We start from the raw sequence: 17,310 nt of genomic DNA, 5'->3' as shown, positions 1-17,310 counted from the left end.
CCGCCTATCGATGTGGACAGGTCATACTAAAATTTCAGTCCTGATGCCTTTTACTTTTATTTGGTTTTTTACAAAACATAATTGTAAATACCAAAAATCTTTCTAGTGTCTAGATACTTTTATTTAAAACTAATTTAAAATTTAGTTAAAAATGTAATGCAACAACGCACATAAGAGAGAAACTAATAGCGGTTGACCTGTATTTCAAGGTACAGTAATAAAATAGTTTAAAAATAACAATTTCATTATTTAATTAAAGTCAGATCATGACAGACTTACAGGTATCTTTCGGCTTTCGAGACTAGACTTTTCAGTTTTGGTGCGGGGGGTAAACATAACGATCACGCAGATAGAGCAACTTTTCAAAAAACACAAATGTCAAGGTGGTGTGTGGAGCACTACGAAAGTAGATGGGCCAGAAGCCCTTGTACATCCCATGAATTCCTTCGGTTTTAATGATCCTAGTAAAGCAATCCACCAGGCCTTTGTACATGATTCCACGGCCCTTTTCATCCACTGGCTGATTGTACATCCGAGTGGTGACCACGTCAAGGGGTGAATTGGCCACCGCCACAAAGGTGCCCGACGTTAAGCCGGCACAGAAAGATAGGAGAACCGGATGGGAGACCCATCCATTATCCTTCAGAAATGCCTTGGCCTTAGGAAAGGTGCCGATCTGGACACTGGAGGCAACCAACGTTCGATTCAGGCTTGGTAGTGCTGCGCGCCAGAATCCGGAAATGCCATTGGTCCGGTAAATGTGCTGCAGGGCATCTATCATCGAGGTGTGCTTGTGCTGAAATCCCACGGCAATGGACTGAACAGCCTGGGCATGCTGTTGCGCCTTTATCTACAATGGAAACATATCAGATCGCAAGTTCTAGGCGATGTAGTACTACTCACCATGTAGAAGGGACTGGCGAAATAGGTCCCCGTACATCCGCCAAGAGCTCCAAAGAACATGCCCTTGTAGAAGGATATGGAGCCATCCTCATTCTGCAAGTATCCCAGCTCCAATGCGTTCGAATAAACACTTAGCCTATCATAAGGAAAGGGTATTTACAATGCATTTTGCTTAAATTAACTATTTTTAAGAGTAAAGGTAACGACTTAATTTAAATGTTTATTACGCCACAACGGTAGATAAGATAAGAGTGCATTTATCATTAGTTCGGGAGACTTAAAAGTAACACCATACATTACTTGGCATTGCATAAGTGCATGGTCACTTGTAAATAATTTGTTTAAAACTCCCTCTAATATACATAGTAAGAATAAAGTTTAATGACTTAGATGTGTATGGTTGGAAATGAATGTCTATTACAATGCATACATATGACAACGACCCTAGCACTTGCCTGACCGAGTTGAGGACAAATTGGTAACACAGTGCCGGAGCAAGACCCTTCTCCAATGCAAGGAGTCCGTCGTTGCGGGCTATCTGCCACATAGCCTGGGCAATATTCTTGTAGGGCTCCACATAGGTTCCTCGGGCCGACAGCTCTCCCTGGAGCTGCATCCGCGTCTTGACCACATCGATGGGATTGGTGAGCACCACCGCATTCATCGCTGCCACCCCACCCAGCACAAAATCAGACTTGGTCATTCTTTCAACTCAACTTTGGAAATAGTTGATCTTACGTTATCATTTTGTTAACATAAATAGATAGTTCTCGCCAGAGTTGTAAAACCACCGATTATTACATTTATCGAATTATTACTTCCCATTTCAAAACTAATTTGCTCGACTTGCAGCTTTGAAGGTTAACTGACTAATTTGTTTACTTTTTTATTTATTTATTCATTATTTATTATTTATTTTTTTAAGAAATTTATTTATATCAATTTTTATCGATAGTATCGATAGATTGCGGATTTTTAGGATTGTTTTTGCCTCGCATTTAGACAAAAATCAAAACTATTTACATAAGTTAAAAGGATTTATTTCTCATTTCCGCTTAAACCTTGTCTTTACTTACCCTCTTCATTGGATATATTTTATGTTGGGATTTAGCAATACATAGATTTGTATTGTTTTTAATATTTTGAAACAAGGGTGTCTAGAATGTATATAACTACGTAGTATTAACGAATGAAAACAAAAGGGATAATACGTAAATGTTTTTGTGTTTCAAATAATTTGCACTAGTAGTGAAGATCGTACTTTTCCCTCAGGGCAATTAGTTCGTCAAAGAACAGAAGCACCAAGGTGGAATATGGAGCACTCCTCAGATAGATGGGCCAAAAGCCCTTGTACAACCCATATACCCCCTCCGATCTTAGGATCTTAAGCAGACAGTCCAACCAGCTTCTGTAGTAAATGCCCCGACCTTGGGCATCAACTCCCTGATTGTAAAGTCGAGTGGTAATCACATCCAATGGAGTGATTGCCAGCGACACAAATGAGCCAGCGGCTAGGCCAGAGCAGAAGGACAGGATTGTGGGATGAGTTACCACTCCGTTTTCCTTTAAGAGACTCTTGGCTTGGCCGAAAACTGCGATTTGAACGGCGGACGCAACAGTGGCACGGTTCACATTTGCCAAAGATCCTCGCCAGAGTCCAAAGACGCCGTTCTTCCGGTATATCTTTCTAAATGCATCACTCATCGAGGCGTGCTGATGCTGATAACCAACGGCGATCTGCTTGGCTGCCTGCGCCTGAAGTTGCGTCTTGATCTGAAATGGGAATGTAGCTATCAGCAGTCTTATCTTATCTGAGCTAGACATTGTCAAATGTTCGCCAAAGCAGACACCTCCAATGTTTGATTTACATAATCGCTTACCAGGAAGAAGGGACTGGCACAATAGGAACCCACAACGCCGCCCAAGGCGCCCCAGAACATTCCCTTTGCAAAGGAGATCTCGCCTTTGCTGTTGTGGACCCAACCCTTCTCTACGGCATGGGTGTATATACTCAACCTGTGGATAGAACAGATGAAAATATATTATTGGAAAATTTAATTACAACTTTTACCTACCGAAACGAGTTGATTACAAACTGGAAGCATAAGGCAGGAGCCAATCCTTTCTGCAGACCAAGAATACCATCGTTTTTGGCCACAGTCACAAAGGCCTGGAAGACACTTTTGTATGGCTGAGCATGAGATCCTCGGGCGGCCAGCTCTCCCTGAAGCTGGATGCGTGTCTTGATCACCTCCACGGGATTGGTGAAGACACCAGCTCCCATGGCAGCCACGCCACCCAGCACAAAATCCGACGTAGCCATCAATGAGACGTCCGTTCTGTATCACAATCTAGTGATCACTAACGCTATACTTGCGATAAGCAGCTGCTTAAGACTTGAGAACAATATGTGTTAAAAAGTAACAGCCTAACTGGTTTATTTCACAAAAGTATTGCACGGTTAATGGCTACAGGAACAGCTCTTAAATTAGATTACTGAAGGCACAAGTTGGTTCTGGGGCTTTACTAGTCTAAGAGATTGGAACTAGGACTTTTGGCTACTCGCTACAGACTAAAGCCAGATTTAGGCAAACAAATTATAAGCGATAACCGACATACATTCAATTTTGTTTATCTGAACTTGGCTTAACAATAAAAAACAAAGTGTATATTTGCGGGTATTGGAAAATATTTGAACGAGTTTGTACTTAAATTAATGCTACCTAGCCAGTGATCTTTGGGGTCAATGATTTCTATACTTAGTGCGTACGGCGATGAGCTCGTCAAAGAAGAGCAGTACAAGTGTTGAGTGTGGGGCAATGCGCAGGTAGTTGGCCCAGAAGCCCTTGTACATACCATAGACGCCCTCCGATCGCAGGATTTTCACAAAGCAGTCAACCCAGCCGCGATAAAGAAGACCACGTCCCTCGGCGTCCACACCCTGGTTGTACAATCGCGTGGTAATTACATCCGGCGGTGTTATGGCCACCGACATAATGGATCCTGCTATCAAGCCAGCCGAGAAGGAGTTCAATGTGGGCTGCGTCACCAAATCGTACTCCACCAAAAGGGCTTTGGTCTTGCCAAAGGTGGCTATCTGGGCACCTGATCCCAAAGCCGCCCTGGGCAATGCGGCCACAGATCCTCTCCAGAGTCCGCGTACTCCATTCTTGGAGTAGATCTGACGCAGGGCATCGCTCATGGAAGTGTGGGCATGCTGGTAGCCCACTGCGATTTGCTTTGCAGCTTGTGACTGCAGCTGAGTTTTGATCTGGATGCAAAAGAATGGAAAATAGGTAAGGATATAGTAATATTAACTTGCACATAAAAGAAAAATGTAAAATTCAGAATTCAAACAAAAAAATGACATATGGAAAGCAAATGTTCTTAGTCCGTAAGACAAATAAAATATACTTGGGAATGGATTGTGACAGAAAAACAATAAGTTAATATTTACAGTACTAATTAACTTATTTAGCATAGGTTTTTTCCGCTTCCAGATCTTAAAAATGTTTTAATAGAAATTGGCTAGCATCCAATGAGTTATGTCATAAAGTAATAAGCAATGCCATACCATTTAAATGCAAAAAAAAATGGAATATTCAGAAGTATGATAATTTCTGCCTGGATATCTTGAAATAGTAATGCTTAGATACTGATAGACAGTTGCCAATGGAGGCTTTTATCTGTGGCAGGTCCATAATGCTGACGAGCACGCGGCTCATTTAGATAAGCTATTTGTTTATGTAATCTTCCGAAACATCCCCACAATTGGCGTACCAGGAAAAAGGGACTGGAGCAGTAGGAGCCCACGACGCCGCCAATGGCGCCCCACATGAGTCCCAATCCGTAGGACACCTCGCCACTCCGGTTGTGCATCCACCGTCTCTCCATTGCTTCCGAATAAATGCTGAGTCTGGGGAATGCAAATTTGAGCTTATGATTAATAAATATAAGGTATAGGTGTTGGCTAATTCCCACCGGAAGGAATTGATGATGAACTGGAAGTACAACGCCGGTGCGAGGCCCTTTTGGAGGCCGAGAATGCCATCGTTTTTGGCCACTGTGACGAAGGCATGGACAATTCCCTTGTAGGGCTCCACATACGTTCCCCGCGCCGCCAACTCGCCCTGCAGCTGGATCCGAGTCTTGATCACCTCGATCGGATTGGTGAAGAAGGTGGCACCCACGGAGGCCAGGCCGCCCAGAACAAAATCCGATGTAGCCATGTAATCACGAGTTCCGTTGAGGATAGTAGTTGACTAGAAACTGTTGTGCCGCCTGCTGCGGGATCTCTGTGGCTCTAAGAAGCCGCACGATGCGTATGTGCCGTGTATTTCATAATTCTCCGCCGCGATTAGCTGGCACTACTGTGCTCTCCTCGCCCGTTATACAAATATAATATAAATTTGGCGAGCAATATAACTTAGTTGCAGTGGAGTTGCCACACTGTCGCGAAATTAAAATATGTATTATTCTGCTTAACTTTAAAGTAATAATTGTAAAATAAATAATACTGGGTGGTAAATTTAAAATTCAGGGGAAATATGTTTAAGAACGTCAGTAACGGTACCGCGAAGAAATCACTGTGATTTAAATGGTTGATTAGATCCGGCAACTCTACTGTTTCCTAGGTTTATTGATAGCTGGAGTCCCGTCAAAACATTAATTATATTGATTTTCATGTCAACATTAATATACTCGCTGAGCCAAAACGTTTTTTATTTTATTGAACTGAGTGAAGTTTAGAGGAATATTACATATTTTAAGTGTCTACGTTTATTACATTCGTTATTATTTCGATCCCTTGTTTAACAGCATCTCTAATTGGCGGGAAACGAACCAGACCGGCAGCACAGGTCGCTCTCTTTCCTTTCGAGCTGTCAAAGCGCCGAAGACGTGTGTGCGTGTTATTTTCAGCTGCATTTGTTAAAAAAAGTGGAATAACATTTAACGAAACCATGACTTCGCATCCGGTTTTCATAGACCTGTCCCTGGACGAGCAGGTATAGTAAAAATTACAAACTTAAGCCGTGTATTTGGGCGGCTCCTGGTCCGAATTGAGGTTATGTCTTCCTCTTGCTGCAAAACAAAACTAATATTTTTCGCAATTTATTAAAAGGTGCAAGAGCTGCGCAAGTATTTCAAGAAGCTGGGAGCCGAAATCTCATCGGAGAAATCCAATAAAGGTGTGGAGGATGATTTGCACAAGATCATCGGCGTTTGCGACGTTTGCTTTAAGGATGGTGAGCCCTCGCAGATTGACGGCATTCTGAACAGCATTGTGTCCATCATGATCACGGTGAGTAATACGGTATACAATATGAACGCCATATAATACTCTCCAATATTTTAGATACCCCTGGATCGCGGTGAGAACATTGTGCTGGCCTACTGCGAGAAGATGACCAAGGCTCCTAATCTTCCCCTAGGCAAGGTGTGCCTCCAGTCGTTGTGGCGTCTGTTCAACAACCTGGACACCGCTTCTCCCTTGCGCTACCATGTGTACTACCACCTGGTCCAGGTGGCCAAGCAGTGCGAACAGGTGCTGGAAGTTTTCACAGGAGTGGATCAGCTGAAGTCCCAGTTTGCCAACTGCCCACCTTCGTCGGAACAGATGCAGAAACTGTACCGTCTTCTGCACGATGTGACCAAGGACACCAACCTCGAGCTGTCTTCCAAGGTTATGATCGAGTTGCTGGGCACCTACACCGCGGACAATGCTTGTGTGGCCCGTGAGGATGCCATGAAGTGCATTGTGACTGCCTTGGCCGATCCCAATACATTCCTGCTGGATCCTCTGCTGGCGCTGAAGCCTGTGCGCTTTTTGGAGGGCGACCTCATCCACGACCTGCTGTCCATCTTCGTGTCGGAGAAGCTGCCTGCGTACGTGCAGTTCTATGAGGATCACAGGGAGTTCGTTAACTCTCAGGGATTAAACCATGAGCAGAACATGAAGAAGATGCGTCTGCTGACCTTCATGCAGCTGGCTGAAAGCAGCCCGGAGATGACATTCGAAACGCTGACCAAGGAGCTGCAGATCAACGAAGACGAGGTTGAGCCCTTCGTTATCGAGGTGCTGAAAACAAAGCTGGTACGCGCACGTCTAGATCAGGCCAACCACAAGGTCCACATTACATCCACAATGCACAGAACCTTCGGAGCACCACAGTGGGAGCAGCTCCGCGATCTGCTGCAGGCATGGAAGGAGAACCTCAGCACAGTGCGCGAGGGCCTAACGAGCGTCTCCTCGGCGCAAGTGGACCTGGCTCGCTCCCAGAAGCTGATACACTAGGCGAACTACTTCCGAAAACTGCACTGATGATGAACAAATGCTGGCCTCGGGGCAAAGGAGTTACGACCTAAATTATTTTCAAGAATGAGAGAGCTGGATAACTTGAATAAATTTATAAGTAAAATCGGTAGCAAACAAGTGTTTTGATAAATGCGAGGAATACTTTAATAGCTTACAATTAAGTTGTAGTGTTTTTAAAGGCATTTAACGGTTTTTACATAATCCTTTTGAAGAACTAAAGTAAAAGAATAAACGATAGTTATACTGATAGAGAAATTCGTTAAAAATACAATGTATTGGTATGTTTAAAGTAAATTCATGAAATTTGTTCGTTTTTTGTAAAAATAAAAATAACTAAATTTTGCTGTAAGTTGAAACTTCCATCTAACTTATTCGAGAAGTGTTATAAAACTGTTTAATATTAGGAGAGAAAACCGAAAGATAGCCTATTCGAGTATTTAAGTAGATTTTCCTGTTGGTCAGTTACAATTCCTCGTGCACGTTTGAATGCTTTCGATCCTTTTCCTTGGGGAATCCCCAGAAGTATGATGGAAAGCCATGCACATCCCGTTCTCTCTTAACGAATGCCGAGTAGGAGGAGATACAGTTACCGATAAAGTGGTTTGACTGTCCAAGAATGGCCAAGTCCAGGTAAGGATCATCCTCCGGTAGCTTGTGCACACTGATGCCCATGCGACTAAGCGCCGTGTTTAGTTCGCCAATCATGTGGTTGGAGTCTGATGCCACAAAAACTGATTTGATTTCATTGTCCGGCTGCGTCTGGCGCACGTTCTTAATGGTTCTCTTTAGCTGGCGAATGATGGCCTCCTTGGAGGGCATGCAGAGCTCCGGGTAGAGTGCACCTCGTTCATTTTTATAGCCCAAGCATTGCGGCGAGGCAAACAGATGCTGGCTATCCTTAACGTGCTCACAGGCTCTCACCCAATCGATGCCGTTGCGCAGATGAATGCCCAAAAAGGCACCCCGCGGCAACTGCTCTCGGATGAAATCCTTTGATGCGTCCCTATACCTTTGACTCCAGTGCAAGTAGCGTTGCAGTTTGCAGTTCTCTAACTGAACAGGAAAACTAGCCGGAGCTCCGGTAAATGCGAGTACGGGATATGATTCTGCAGGATACTTGGCCTGCCACTTGGCAGCTTCGTTGCTATGGTGCACATCAAAATGGAGGGGGGCATAGAACTCTGACCTCACAAAGTCGATGTGAAAAGTGTCCCAAAAGGGACCGAAGGGATTGCCATCCTTGGCGTGGCAATTGGGCTTGTCTGGATCGTTCTTCTCCTGCTGAAGGCTATATCGCTCCTTGTAGCAAAAGGACACTCGCTTCGATTCCGGCCAAATGTCGTCGGCCAGGTGCCACATGAAATCTGCCATGGTGATGACGCGATGGTATTCTTTCAGGGGCTCCACTTCAAAATATGTATTGAACGGTACCTGCCGGGATCGCAGTTCGCCCCTTCGGTACTCCACCCACGGCGGCAGGATCAGGGTGCGATTCAAAGCCTTGGCGAAGGCCAATGATCCCAGGAAGTGGTCGGCCTGGTTGCCAAAGCGTCCTTTGAAAAGCGCGGTTTATTTGGTGTTCTTTGGTAATCTCGAAGTGAAACTTACCCATACAGGGGCAGTAGGTGAGGTAGCCGTTGGGATCGCCCCCTAATTGGGCGCATGCTGAGCTAATTAATAGTAAAATTAAGTTTACAAAGCGAAGCTTCATTTTAAGCCACTGCATTCTGCCGGCTTCGATTTTCTCTGAACAGGTGGCAGCTCTGTAAATTAGGGTGGTTCTATTTGCCACATTACAATATGTTTGAAATGGTTTTAATGTAGTAAATATAAATTTCGTACTTTCAATATATATTTATAAATTTGTGAAATGTTTGTGAATTTAATTTCTTCATTTTATTTGAACTTTCCTACTATGGGAAAAACACTTAGGTCTGGCAACCTACTTTTTTCCAATCAGATGTTATTGTTTACATGCAACTTAGGATATTTACTTTAGAGTTTAAGCTAAATTGAACAAAAATAATAATGTATAGCCTGTAAGTATTTATTTGGTAGCATTTGTTGTATTCATAAAACTAAATTCTATCCACAGCAAAGAGGTGCTCCGGCCTCTTTACAGTAGAACGAGACCAGCTCTCATTTGCCGGCGTAACTTTACGGAGGAGACTCAAAAGCCGGAAAGTACATTTAAATGGCGAAAACCAGTTGGCCAGCACACAGGAATCAATATATACAATCACGGACTGCGCCAGAAGGTACCCTTAATCCTACGCAACCCCCAAATGGTCACCTGGTACACTTGCGGACCCACAGTTTATGACTCTGCGCATCTTGGCCATGCCAGTACCTACGTCAAGGTAGACATCCTGCAGCGCATTCTCCGCGATTACTTTAAAATCAATCTGGTGACAGCCATGAACATAACGGATGTGGACGACAAGATCATTAAACGGGCTCAGCTCGCTGGACTTGACTGGCAGAAGATGGCGCGAGCATATGAAGCGGAATTCCGTCAGGACATGTCGCGTCTCAATGTTCAGCCGGCTGATGTGCGCAGTCATGTGACTACCACCATGCCTGTTATTATTCAGTTCATCCAGCAGCTGATAGACCAGAAGCAGGCTTACGTTACCCCGGATAACTCTGTTTACTTTGATGTCTCCAAAAGCCAGAACTATGGAAAGCTTGAAAACTTAGGCCTAAGCAAGGAGAAATTGGAGCGAGGATCTATCAAACGAAACAGTGCCGATTTTGCCCTGTGGAAGGCGCGTAAAAGTGGCAGTGAGCCCACCTGGGAGGCACCTTGGGGTGGTGAGGGACGCCCCGGTTGGCACATCGAATGTAGCGCCATTGCTGGTCTTTTCTTTGGCCGCCAGTTGGATTTCCATGCCGGCGGCTTGGACTTGCGTTTTCCGCACCACGAAAACGAGGAGGCGCAGTGCTGTGCACGGTATAAAACGGACCAGTGGGTAAACTACTGGTTGCACACCGGACAACTGCATATGGTTGGAGATGCTCAGAAGATGTCAAAGTCGCTGGGCAACACGATCTCAGTGTCCGAGTTACTTAAAAAGTACACCGCTGATGAGTTTCGTATGGCCTGCCTACTGTCCAATTACCGCAATGCCATGCCCTATAGCGATCAATTGATGGTTACGGCTCGCCAGACCCTGCAGCGGTTCAAAAACTTCCAGGCAGATTTGAGTGCCTATACACAATTTCTAAAACCGGTCCACCTATTGGATGAAGGAGCGCTAAAGGCCCAACTGACTTACACAGTAACCGAATTCGATAATTGCCTTCGAGATGACTTTGATACCGCCAGAGCTATCAGCGTGCTAATGGATCAGATGAGCAGCATAAGTCGCTGCATAAATGAGCAGCAAGTGGACGCGCAGGAGGAGCCCGCATACTGCATTGATCTGCTGTTGGCAGCTGGAAACTTCATAAACCGTGTCATAGTCACGTTTGGACTAACGGAGTTTCAAGACAGAGAACCGTTGCAGGAAAAGGTTTCCTTTTCGGATCATGGAATTGATCCTTCTTTGCTTGTGAATGATGTGATAAACGTACGAGGGAGAATGCGGGAAAGGGCCATCTCCGGAGATGTTAAAAATCAGCAGCTTTTAGCCGCCTGTGATGAGCTGAGGAGCCTGCTACAACAGCACGGTATACAGGTCCGCGACCATAAGCAGGGCAGCTCATGGGTGTTTGCCGTGTCTTGCGAAAAGCCAGATAACAAAAGCAAAAGCTCTGCCGAATAAAAGTAAATATATTATTCTTTGGATCGATACTACATAAATGCATCTCTCATGCGTTGTCGGAAGGGTTGGTCGGGCGCCACGGCGTGCTCCGTCTTGTATAGGTCTTTAGTGATGAGGTAGTCCCGCACCAGCTTAAAGAAGGCGCCCATGCTGGTGAAGGCGACGAAGCTGATGGAGAGGACAAAGTGCCACTCGACACTGTCTGCGCTTAGTGACCCTATCTCTACTAGCAGCACGGCAGCCTGAAGAACGGCCAATGTGGAATAAATTATGGTGGGGTTGTGAAAGAGTTTCTGAAAAAACGATTAAAAAACGTGGGTTGAATATACATAGTCCTAAAAATCCTAGTTCTGAAATACCCACGTAAAATCGAGCGTGACTGACGTTTCCTGGAGTGGCCACAGTAACCATACCCTGACTTCTGTAGAGACCCCCGTTGTGCTTTACCACAGTGCCGTGGTTGTAGGAAGAGTATTTTGACCAGGTGAGAGCACTGGCGGCTACTATTAACTGCGAAGGCGCAGGCTCCCGGTCAATGCGCTGCCAGCAGCCCAAATGTAAAGTAGCCCGATGTAATGTATCACTATACTTGGCAGGATACAGGAAAACGGCACATAGACTGAAAGCGCCGAGGCAAACGATGATGCAGTGCTGGGCAGCTCGAAGCACATTGTATTGGACAGTGACGGCCAGACAACAAGGCACCAGGCCAGAGTAGTATGCATTCACCATGGAGGTGAAGATAAGCTGCTTGAAACGTTTGTTGAAGTCATGTCGGAGTGTCTCCACCTCGTCCCTTATGTTGACCGGATTGGTGGTGCAGCTATGGACCGGTAGGTCGTTGATATACACGCCCGGCAGCTCAAATCTGGTGCGCAGGAAAGGCTCCAGCTGGAAGCCGAAGATCAGCAGGTAGATGACCACTCTATAAAAGCGAATGTGAGAATATCTTTTGGCATAATATAATTTTCATTCTTACGGATACGACAGGAAGAGAAGGAGTATATATGTGTGCTGCTGATATAGCTTCATGGCGCAGAAACCCAAAGACAGTTGCACAAGGCCTCCAAATCCGTACTTGATTCCCAGACGGATAAGATCCCGGCTCTTCTCATTTCCCTTCCTGATCTTCACCAGCAGCAAGCAGTAAATCAGTCTTCGCGTATTGAGTATGAGCAGGAGATAGCGAAGATACGGATCGATCAGCTCGATGTTCTGGATGTAAAGATAGTTGATAGATTAGGGTTCTTAATAAAGAAGTTGGGGACCTCGCCAAACCCACCACCATGTGCCTGGTGTGTGCCTGAGGCAGCCACCAGTTGGTTCTGTAGATGTTGATGAACTGAACGATGGCCGAGCCCATGGTAAAGGCGCACATGATGAGTTCGCTGAGCCACTCGGATGTGGTGGCGTGCTCCGGGAAGGGAATGTGCTTGGGCATCGCTGTGGCCGGCGTCTGGGATTGGCCCTGTTTAGGAGCCAGCAGGTGGGCGAAGGAATCGTGTGTTTCGCTGGAGCTGCTACCATCGCTACTGCGCTCGTCGTAGGTCATATCGATTGCTTTAATCGCTGGTACCGGGAGCTACATTTAAATAAATTCAAGCGACAATGTTTTTGTGCGGGTGGAGGACCTAACTTTGCACCATTTACAGCACTTTTTCTGGTTCAATGGCAGTGTTGAACACCGTAAAATATTTAGAAATCATGTGGCATAATTCATTATATATGTTTTATGAATTTTCAGAAGAGTGGGTGTAAAACAATTTAGTTCAAGCTTTTTATGTAAGGGATTTGTATAAAACTTTGTCCTTTGTATAGAAAACAAAACTGCCATAAACCCCTTCTGATTTAACAATACGCCCATGACAGCAGCTGTTTACACTTTGAACGTTAACCAACATTAAGCCGGCTGCTTGTTTATCAGCTGTCCATTGGTTTTGTAACTGCTCCACAGAATAATCAAAAGTATACATTAAAGTTCTCAAATACATCCGAAAATGATGCGCTACGAGGGAAACGAGCGGCTGGCCGATGAGACAGCGTGCGCGGGCGTGCGTGCGGATCTGAAGATGTGCCTCCTAGAGAGCGATTGCTGCAAAATGGGCAAGACGCCGCGCCAGTGCCTCCAGGACAACAACGTTCCATCCGAATGCCAGGTGCTCCGCAACACCTTCTATGAGTGCAAGCGCTCCCTGGTGGGTCTCTATAAAATATCCATTGTTCCCCCAGCTATCACATATTACTCTACTAATACTTTTTCAGTTGGACAACCGACAGCGCTTTCGAGGTCGCAAAGGCTACTGAGGTTTAAACTTAAATTATATTATTAAGCGCTTAAAATACAAAAAATTACACACATGATCGGGGTTAGTCCATTAATTGCGTCGCCGACGGACGCGAGAGATACGCCAGGCATTGGGCTCCTCGTACTTGTTGTACAGCGGCTCCAGGCGCTGATTCTTCTTGAATTTGCTTAGCTTCGTGGGGTCCGAGAAGCGGAAGAAGGACGGAGCAAACTCTACCAGCCATTTGGGATCGATCGTGGTAACCTCACGCATATACTCCTTGGTGGTCTGCACCAGCTCGTGATAGATGACCCACTCTGGCTGGCGATTGAAGAGAGCACTTGACGGATGGATGTAAACCACCTGTGAATCGACGAGGGTACGATATCCCTCCTGCGGATCCTTTTTCGCTGCATTGCGGAAGAATCCGGAGCAGATTGCCTTTTGAATTCGCACAGAGTTTTTTCCAGCGGATACCACATCCAATTTATGCCTGTCCATGATTCCCAGCAGCTGCTTCCTCACATCCTGGCTGCGTTTCAGAGTTCGGATCTGTACGAAGTTTTCGTAGCACCAGGCATTTGAGAATTTGTTGTTCTTCCAACTGTTGTATACCGCTAGCAGCGTCAGATGGTCACCTGTGGAAAAGGGATCGTTAGTAATTGTTTCATAAATACCACTCGAAATTCCACCTTACGGCTGATTGAAATGATGATTGACTTACCTTCCGCCTGATTGAATTTGGCCTTTTTCTGATCCGCCAGTGCCTGCTTGTCCTTTGGCCTGTAGAACACGTTCTGCACACTGAGCATTGAAACAATGGTCAAAATCTCATCGGAGCACTGCAGAGCGACGGACATGATAAGCATCTTGGAGAGATTCGGCTCGAGGGGAAACTCGGCCATCCGTCTGCCCAGTCGAGTAAGCAGACCTTCGTCATCCAATGCTGAGAGGGAATGTAGTTGCTCGAGCGCCATTACCAGCGATTCCACAGGCGGGGCGTCCATGAAATCAAAGTGCAGCAGATCGTTTATCCCCATTGTCTTCAGCTGCAGCACTGTTGTGGCAAGATTGGTGCGCTGGATTTCCGGCACAGGTGTGGGCAGCATTTCATCTCGATACGCACGCTCCGTATAAAGACGGTACGTTTTGCCTGGACCTGTACGCCCGGCTCTTCCTGCTCTTTGCTTTGCTGCTGCTTGTGAAATGGGAGTGACCACCAGCGAGTCCATGCCCGTTTTCGAGTTGTACACCTTCTGTTTCACGAAACCAGGATCTACCACATAGAAAATGCCATCGATTGTCAGGGAAGTTTCAGCAATATTGGTGGCAATAACAACCTTTCGGCTTCCAGCGGGCGCAGGATCAAATATTCGCGTCTGCATTTCGGATGGCAATGCTGAATACACCGGCAGTATAATCAGCTCGGGGACATCCGGTCCCAAACTCTTCATTCGCTCGTACAGAATTTCGCAAGCCGTGTCGATTTCTTCCTGACCCGTAAGGAAGAGCAGAATGTCACCAGGAGGTTCTCGCAAATGTATTTGCATCACTGTAATCAGAGAGGCATCCAAATAATCCGTCTCTGGTTCCTTAGTATATAAAACCTCCACCGGAAAGGTTCTTCCGGGAATTGTGAAGATTGGCGCCTTGAAGAAATACTGCGAGAACTTTACCGCGTCCAAGGTGGCTGATGTGACAATTAGCTTCAGTTCTGGTCGCTTTTGCACGGCTGTCTTGAGCAGGCCGAAGAGCACATCCGTATGAATCGTCCGTTCGTGAGCTTCATCCAACATAATGACCGAATAGCTTTTCAACTCCGCCTCCATCAGGCACTCACGGAGCAACATACCATCCGTCATGTACTTAATTATGGTTTCCGGACTGGTGCAATCCTCGAAACGAATGGTGTAGCCTACTTCCTGGCCTAACCTGCAACCGTACTCCTCCGCCACACGCTTGGCCACCGACATGGCAGCCACTCGTCTGGGTTGGGTGCAGCCAATTTTTCCTCTAGCAGTGAATCCACATTCGCCCAAATACTGAGTGATCTGTGTGGTTTTTCCTGAACCAGTTTCTCCAATCACAATAAGGATCTGGTTGTCCGTGACCGCCTTGATCAGATCATCTCGCAGTTTGTATATGGGCAACGACTGGCGCTGCTCCACCAGCGTCAGATCAGTCTTCTTACCGAATGAGGACTTTTTGCCGCCAATAACATGCTTCTTCCATTCTGGAACTTCAGCGGGAGCAGCACCCATTCCTCGCATGTTGGCCGCTAGGTTGCGGCTCTCTTCCTCCGGCAGTGGGTCAATCCAATTCTTATTGAGGCTCGTTGGCAGAGCTTCCATTTCTTGTTCGCGCTGCAGCATCTTCTGCTCACGACGCTCCTTAGACAAAGCCGATTGCATCATGGCAGCTTGAGCTAGAGAGCCATCGGGATTTTTTACAATTCGCACTGGAGACAGATCGTGTAAGGCTCTACCGTGTCCAGAGAGGAAGGGGGGCTCCTCTTCCACAATCTCAATTTCGATATCGGCTTCGTCGTCTTCATCTTTCGGCAATAGGCCAGTTTCCTCGTCGAAATCGGGCATCTCACTTCTGTCCAACACACCGGAACTAATCATCTGCTTGATTTCCCAGCGCTCGGGACTGGAGATCCTAGTCACACGTTTCCTGGACTCGTGCTCGTCACCATCCAACCCATTGCCTTGCAGGTTCAACATCGATGTGCTGCTGCTAAAGGGTCCATCTGGATTTCGATCCCTTAGGGACTCGTCGTCTTCTGGCGCGTGTGACAGTGGATTAAGATCCCTTCCGGAGTCCTGGTCCACCTCTTTCATTGACAACGAAACTTTTTGGCCAGTTATTGACATCACTTTCACTTTAACAGTCTGATTCCGAGTGACTACCTCCGTTACATCTGTCACGCGTCCTTCTGCTCTTAGTTGTGAGATGTGTACTAAGCCTTCCCAGCGTTTCCGCAGTCCAAAAAGCTGTACGAAGCAGCCAAAGGGTACGATATTAGCTACCTTTCCGGAGTAGATCTTGCCCGCCTCCGGATCATCGGTCATGGCGGCAGAGGGTGGCGGCATCTTTTCACTGCGATCCTTCGAGCGAGCTCTCCTATCTTTACGTTCTGTGGAACGAGATCGGCTTCGTCTGCGACGTTCGTGGCGATCTCTTGAGCTGGATCTCCTGTGACGTCGCTCTCTGTCTCGATCACGATCACGATCCTCGCGGGATCTGCTTCTGCGGCGATTGTCTCGGGAGCGGCTTCGTCGACGGCGCTCCTTGTCTCGCGATCTGCTTCTGCGGCGATCAGCGTGTCTATCCTCCCGCGATCTACTGCGTCTCTTTGTGTCTCGATCCCTACTTCTGCGCTTGTGACGGTCCTTGGAACTGACTTCCTTGGCAGGTCTTACCACTGTGTTACCCTCGCCGGGGGCCAGCGCTTCCAGCTCCATCATAGCTGCATCCACATCGCTCATATCTGTTTTTTTGTGCGTTTCGGAATGCTTCTCCGGTTTCAACTTCCCTTCGCCATCGCTCTCCTCCTTTTTGCTGAAGGTGTCATTGGGCAAAGCCAGACCGGGGAACATTTTCAACAGTTGCGATTTCTTGTCTTCCTTCTTGTCGCCGCCAATTTTATCCTGGCTAGCGCCGCCGGGTCTACTGGGGCGCATAAGATTAATGATGCGCTGCAGGTTTTGGACCAAGGAGTCCGGGAATTCGGCGCCATTCTCCAGCAGGGCCTTGCGAAATGCATCGTATGTGCGATTTTTGTTTTCCAAATCGATGATAAACTCGGCCAGGTCCTTGTCGTTGATGCCCAAGTGATTGTCCAGTTCCGTGCAGATTTTCGAGACCAGCGAAAGGTACTCTAACTTCTGCAGCTCGTCCATGCCGTCAGAGAGTACTAATTCAGATAAATTTTCCAAAATTTGTGGAAATTTCAGAAAAATTTCCCACTGCAACAAAGCGCGATCAGCTGTTTCAGCACGCCGCGGTGTTGCCAAGTGCGTGAAAACATCTGAAC

The 17,310-nt window shown here is 46.5% G+C and overlaps 9 protein-coding genes and 1 long non-coding RNA gene across 11 annotated transcripts; 4 read left to right on the top strand and 6 right to left on the bottom strand.

The window, feature by feature from the left end:
• Nucleotides 1-37: 37 nt before the first annotated feature.
• LOC120320962 lies at nt 38-1,310 on the top strand. Of its 2 annotated transcripts, none has more exons than XR_005560483.2 (2): nt 38-209; nt 274-1,310. It is a non-coding gene; the product is annotated as an uncharacterized LOC120320962 (long non-coding RNA). The 2 variants fall into 2 exon arrangements; XR_005560482.2 differs by having other exon boundaries at nt 264-1,310.
• Nucleotides 227-1,779, bottom strand: LOC6530342 (solute carrier family 25 member 35). The gene is made up of 3 exons (XM_002091233.4): nt 1,359-1,779; nt 904-1,039; nt 227-850 (listed from the first exon to the last, which is right to left on the bottom strand). The coding sequence occupies exons 1-3, from the start codon at nt 1,604-1,606 to the stop codon at nt 311-313; spliced, it is 924 nt and encodes a 307-aa protein (XP_002091269.1). The 5' UTR covers nt 1,607-1,779; the 3' UTR covers nt 227-310.
• A 142-nt stretch (nt 1,780-1,921) lies between these two features.
• LOC6530341 (solute carrier family 25 member 35) lies at nt 1,922-3,226 on the bottom strand. The gene is made up of 3 exons (XM_002091232.4): nt 2,979-3,226; nt 2,784-2,919; nt 1,922-2,676 (listed from the first exon to the last, which is right to left on the bottom strand). Exons 1-3 carry the CDS (start codon nt 3,224-3,226, stop codon nt 2,146-2,148), a joined length of 915 nt encoding a protein of 304 aa, XP_002091268.1. The 3' UTR covers nt 1,922-2,145.
• Nucleotides 3,227-3,316: 90 nt separating this feature from the next.
• On the bottom strand, nt 3,317-5,331 carry LOC6530340 (solute carrier family 25 member 35). The gene is made up of 3 exons (XM_002091231.4): nt 4,885-5,331; nt 4,684-4,819; nt 3,317-4,174 (listed from the first exon to the last, which is right to left on the bottom strand). The coding sequence occupies exons 1-3, from the start codon at nt 5,130-5,132 to the stop codon at nt 3,647-3,649; spliced, it is 912 nt and encodes a 303-aa protein (XP_002091267.1). The 5' UTR covers nt 5,133-5,331; the 3' UTR covers nt 3,317-3,646.
• Nucleotides 5,332-5,658: 327 nt separating this feature from the next.
• LOC6530339 (eukaryotic translation initiation factor 3 subunit M-like) lies at nt 5,659-7,328 on the top strand. The gene is made up of 3 exons (XM_002091230.3): nt 5,659-5,909; nt 6,026-6,205; nt 6,260-7,328. Exons 1-3 carry the CDS (start codon nt 5,865-5,867, stop codon nt 7,196-7,198), a joined length of 1,164 nt encoding a protein of 387 aa, XP_002091266.1. The 5' UTR covers nt 5,659-5,864; the 3' UTR covers nt 7,199-7,328.
• Nucleotides 7,329-7,339: 11 nt separating this feature from the next.
• LOC6530338 (GDP-fucose protein O-fucosyltransferase 1) lies at nt 7,340-8,983 on the bottom strand. The gene is made up of 2 exons (XM_002091229.3): nt 8,828-8,983; nt 7,340-8,772 (listed from the first exon to the last, which is right to left on the bottom strand). The coding sequence occupies exons 1-2, from the start codon at nt 8,943-8,945 to the stop codon at nt 7,682-7,684; spliced, it is 1,209 nt and encodes a 402-aa protein (XP_002091265.1). The 5' UTR covers nt 8,946-8,983; the 3' UTR covers nt 7,340-7,681.
• A 177-nt stretch (nt 8,984-9,160) lies between these two features.
• On the top strand, nt 9,161-11,024 carry LOC6530337 (probable cysteine--tRNA ligase, mitochondrial). The gene is made up of 2 exons (XM_002091228.3): nt 9,161-9,258; nt 9,315-11,024. Exons 1-2 carry the CDS (start codon nt 9,248-9,250, stop codon nt 10,984-10,986), a joined length of 1,683 nt encoding a protein of 560 aa, XP_002091264.1. The 5' UTR covers nt 9,161-9,247; the 3' UTR covers nt 10,987-11,024.
• On the bottom strand, nt 10,977-12,699 carry LOC6530336 (transmembrane protein 39A-B). Its single transcript, XM_002091227.4, has 4 exons — nt 12,269-12,699; nt 11,966-12,201; nt 11,350-11,911; nt 10,977-11,279 (listed from the first exon to the last, which is right to left on the bottom strand). Exons 1-4 carry the CDS (start codon nt 12,536-12,538, stop codon nt 11,016-11,018), a joined length of 1,332 nt encoding a protein of 443 aa, XP_002091263.1. The 5' UTR covers nt 12,539-12,699; the 3' UTR covers nt 10,977-11,015.
• A 144-nt stretch (nt 12,700-12,843) lies between these two features.
• Nucleotides 12,844-13,347, top strand: LOC6530335 (cytochrome c oxidase assembly factor 5). Its single transcript, XM_002091226.4, has 2 exons — nt 12,844-13,181; nt 13,249-13,347. Exons 1-2 carry the CDS (start codon nt 12,984-12,986, stop codon nt 13,288-13,290), a joined length of 240 nt encoding a protein of 79 aa, XP_002091262.1. The 5' UTR covers nt 12,844-12,983; the 3' UTR covers nt 13,291-13,347.
• LOC6530334 (ATP-dependent RNA helicase DHX8) lies at nt 13,243-17,299 on the bottom strand. Its single transcript, XM_002091225.3, has 2 exons — nt 13,996-17,299; nt 13,243-13,909 (listed from the first exon to the last, which is right to left on the bottom strand). Exons 1-2 carry the CDS (start codon nt 17,174-17,176, stop codon nt 13,362-13,364), a joined length of 3,729 nt encoding a protein of 1,242 aa, XP_002091261.1. The 5' UTR covers nt 17,177-17,299; the 3' UTR covers nt 13,243-13,361.
• Nucleotides 17,300-17,310: the final 11 nt, after the last annotated feature.

The sequence above is a fragment of the Drosophila yakuba genome, chromosome 2R (genome assembly GCF_016746365.2).
Source record: "Drosophila yakuba strain Tai18E2 chromosome 2R, Prin_Dyak_Tai18E2_2.1, whole genome shotgun sequence".
In the NCBI taxonomy this organism is placed as follows: Eukaryota; Metazoa; Arthropoda; class Insecta; order Diptera; family Drosophilidae; genus Drosophila; species Drosophila yakuba.
Note: the sequence above shows the minus strand (reverse complement) of the source record. Positions and strands in the feature narration are given on the sequence as shown.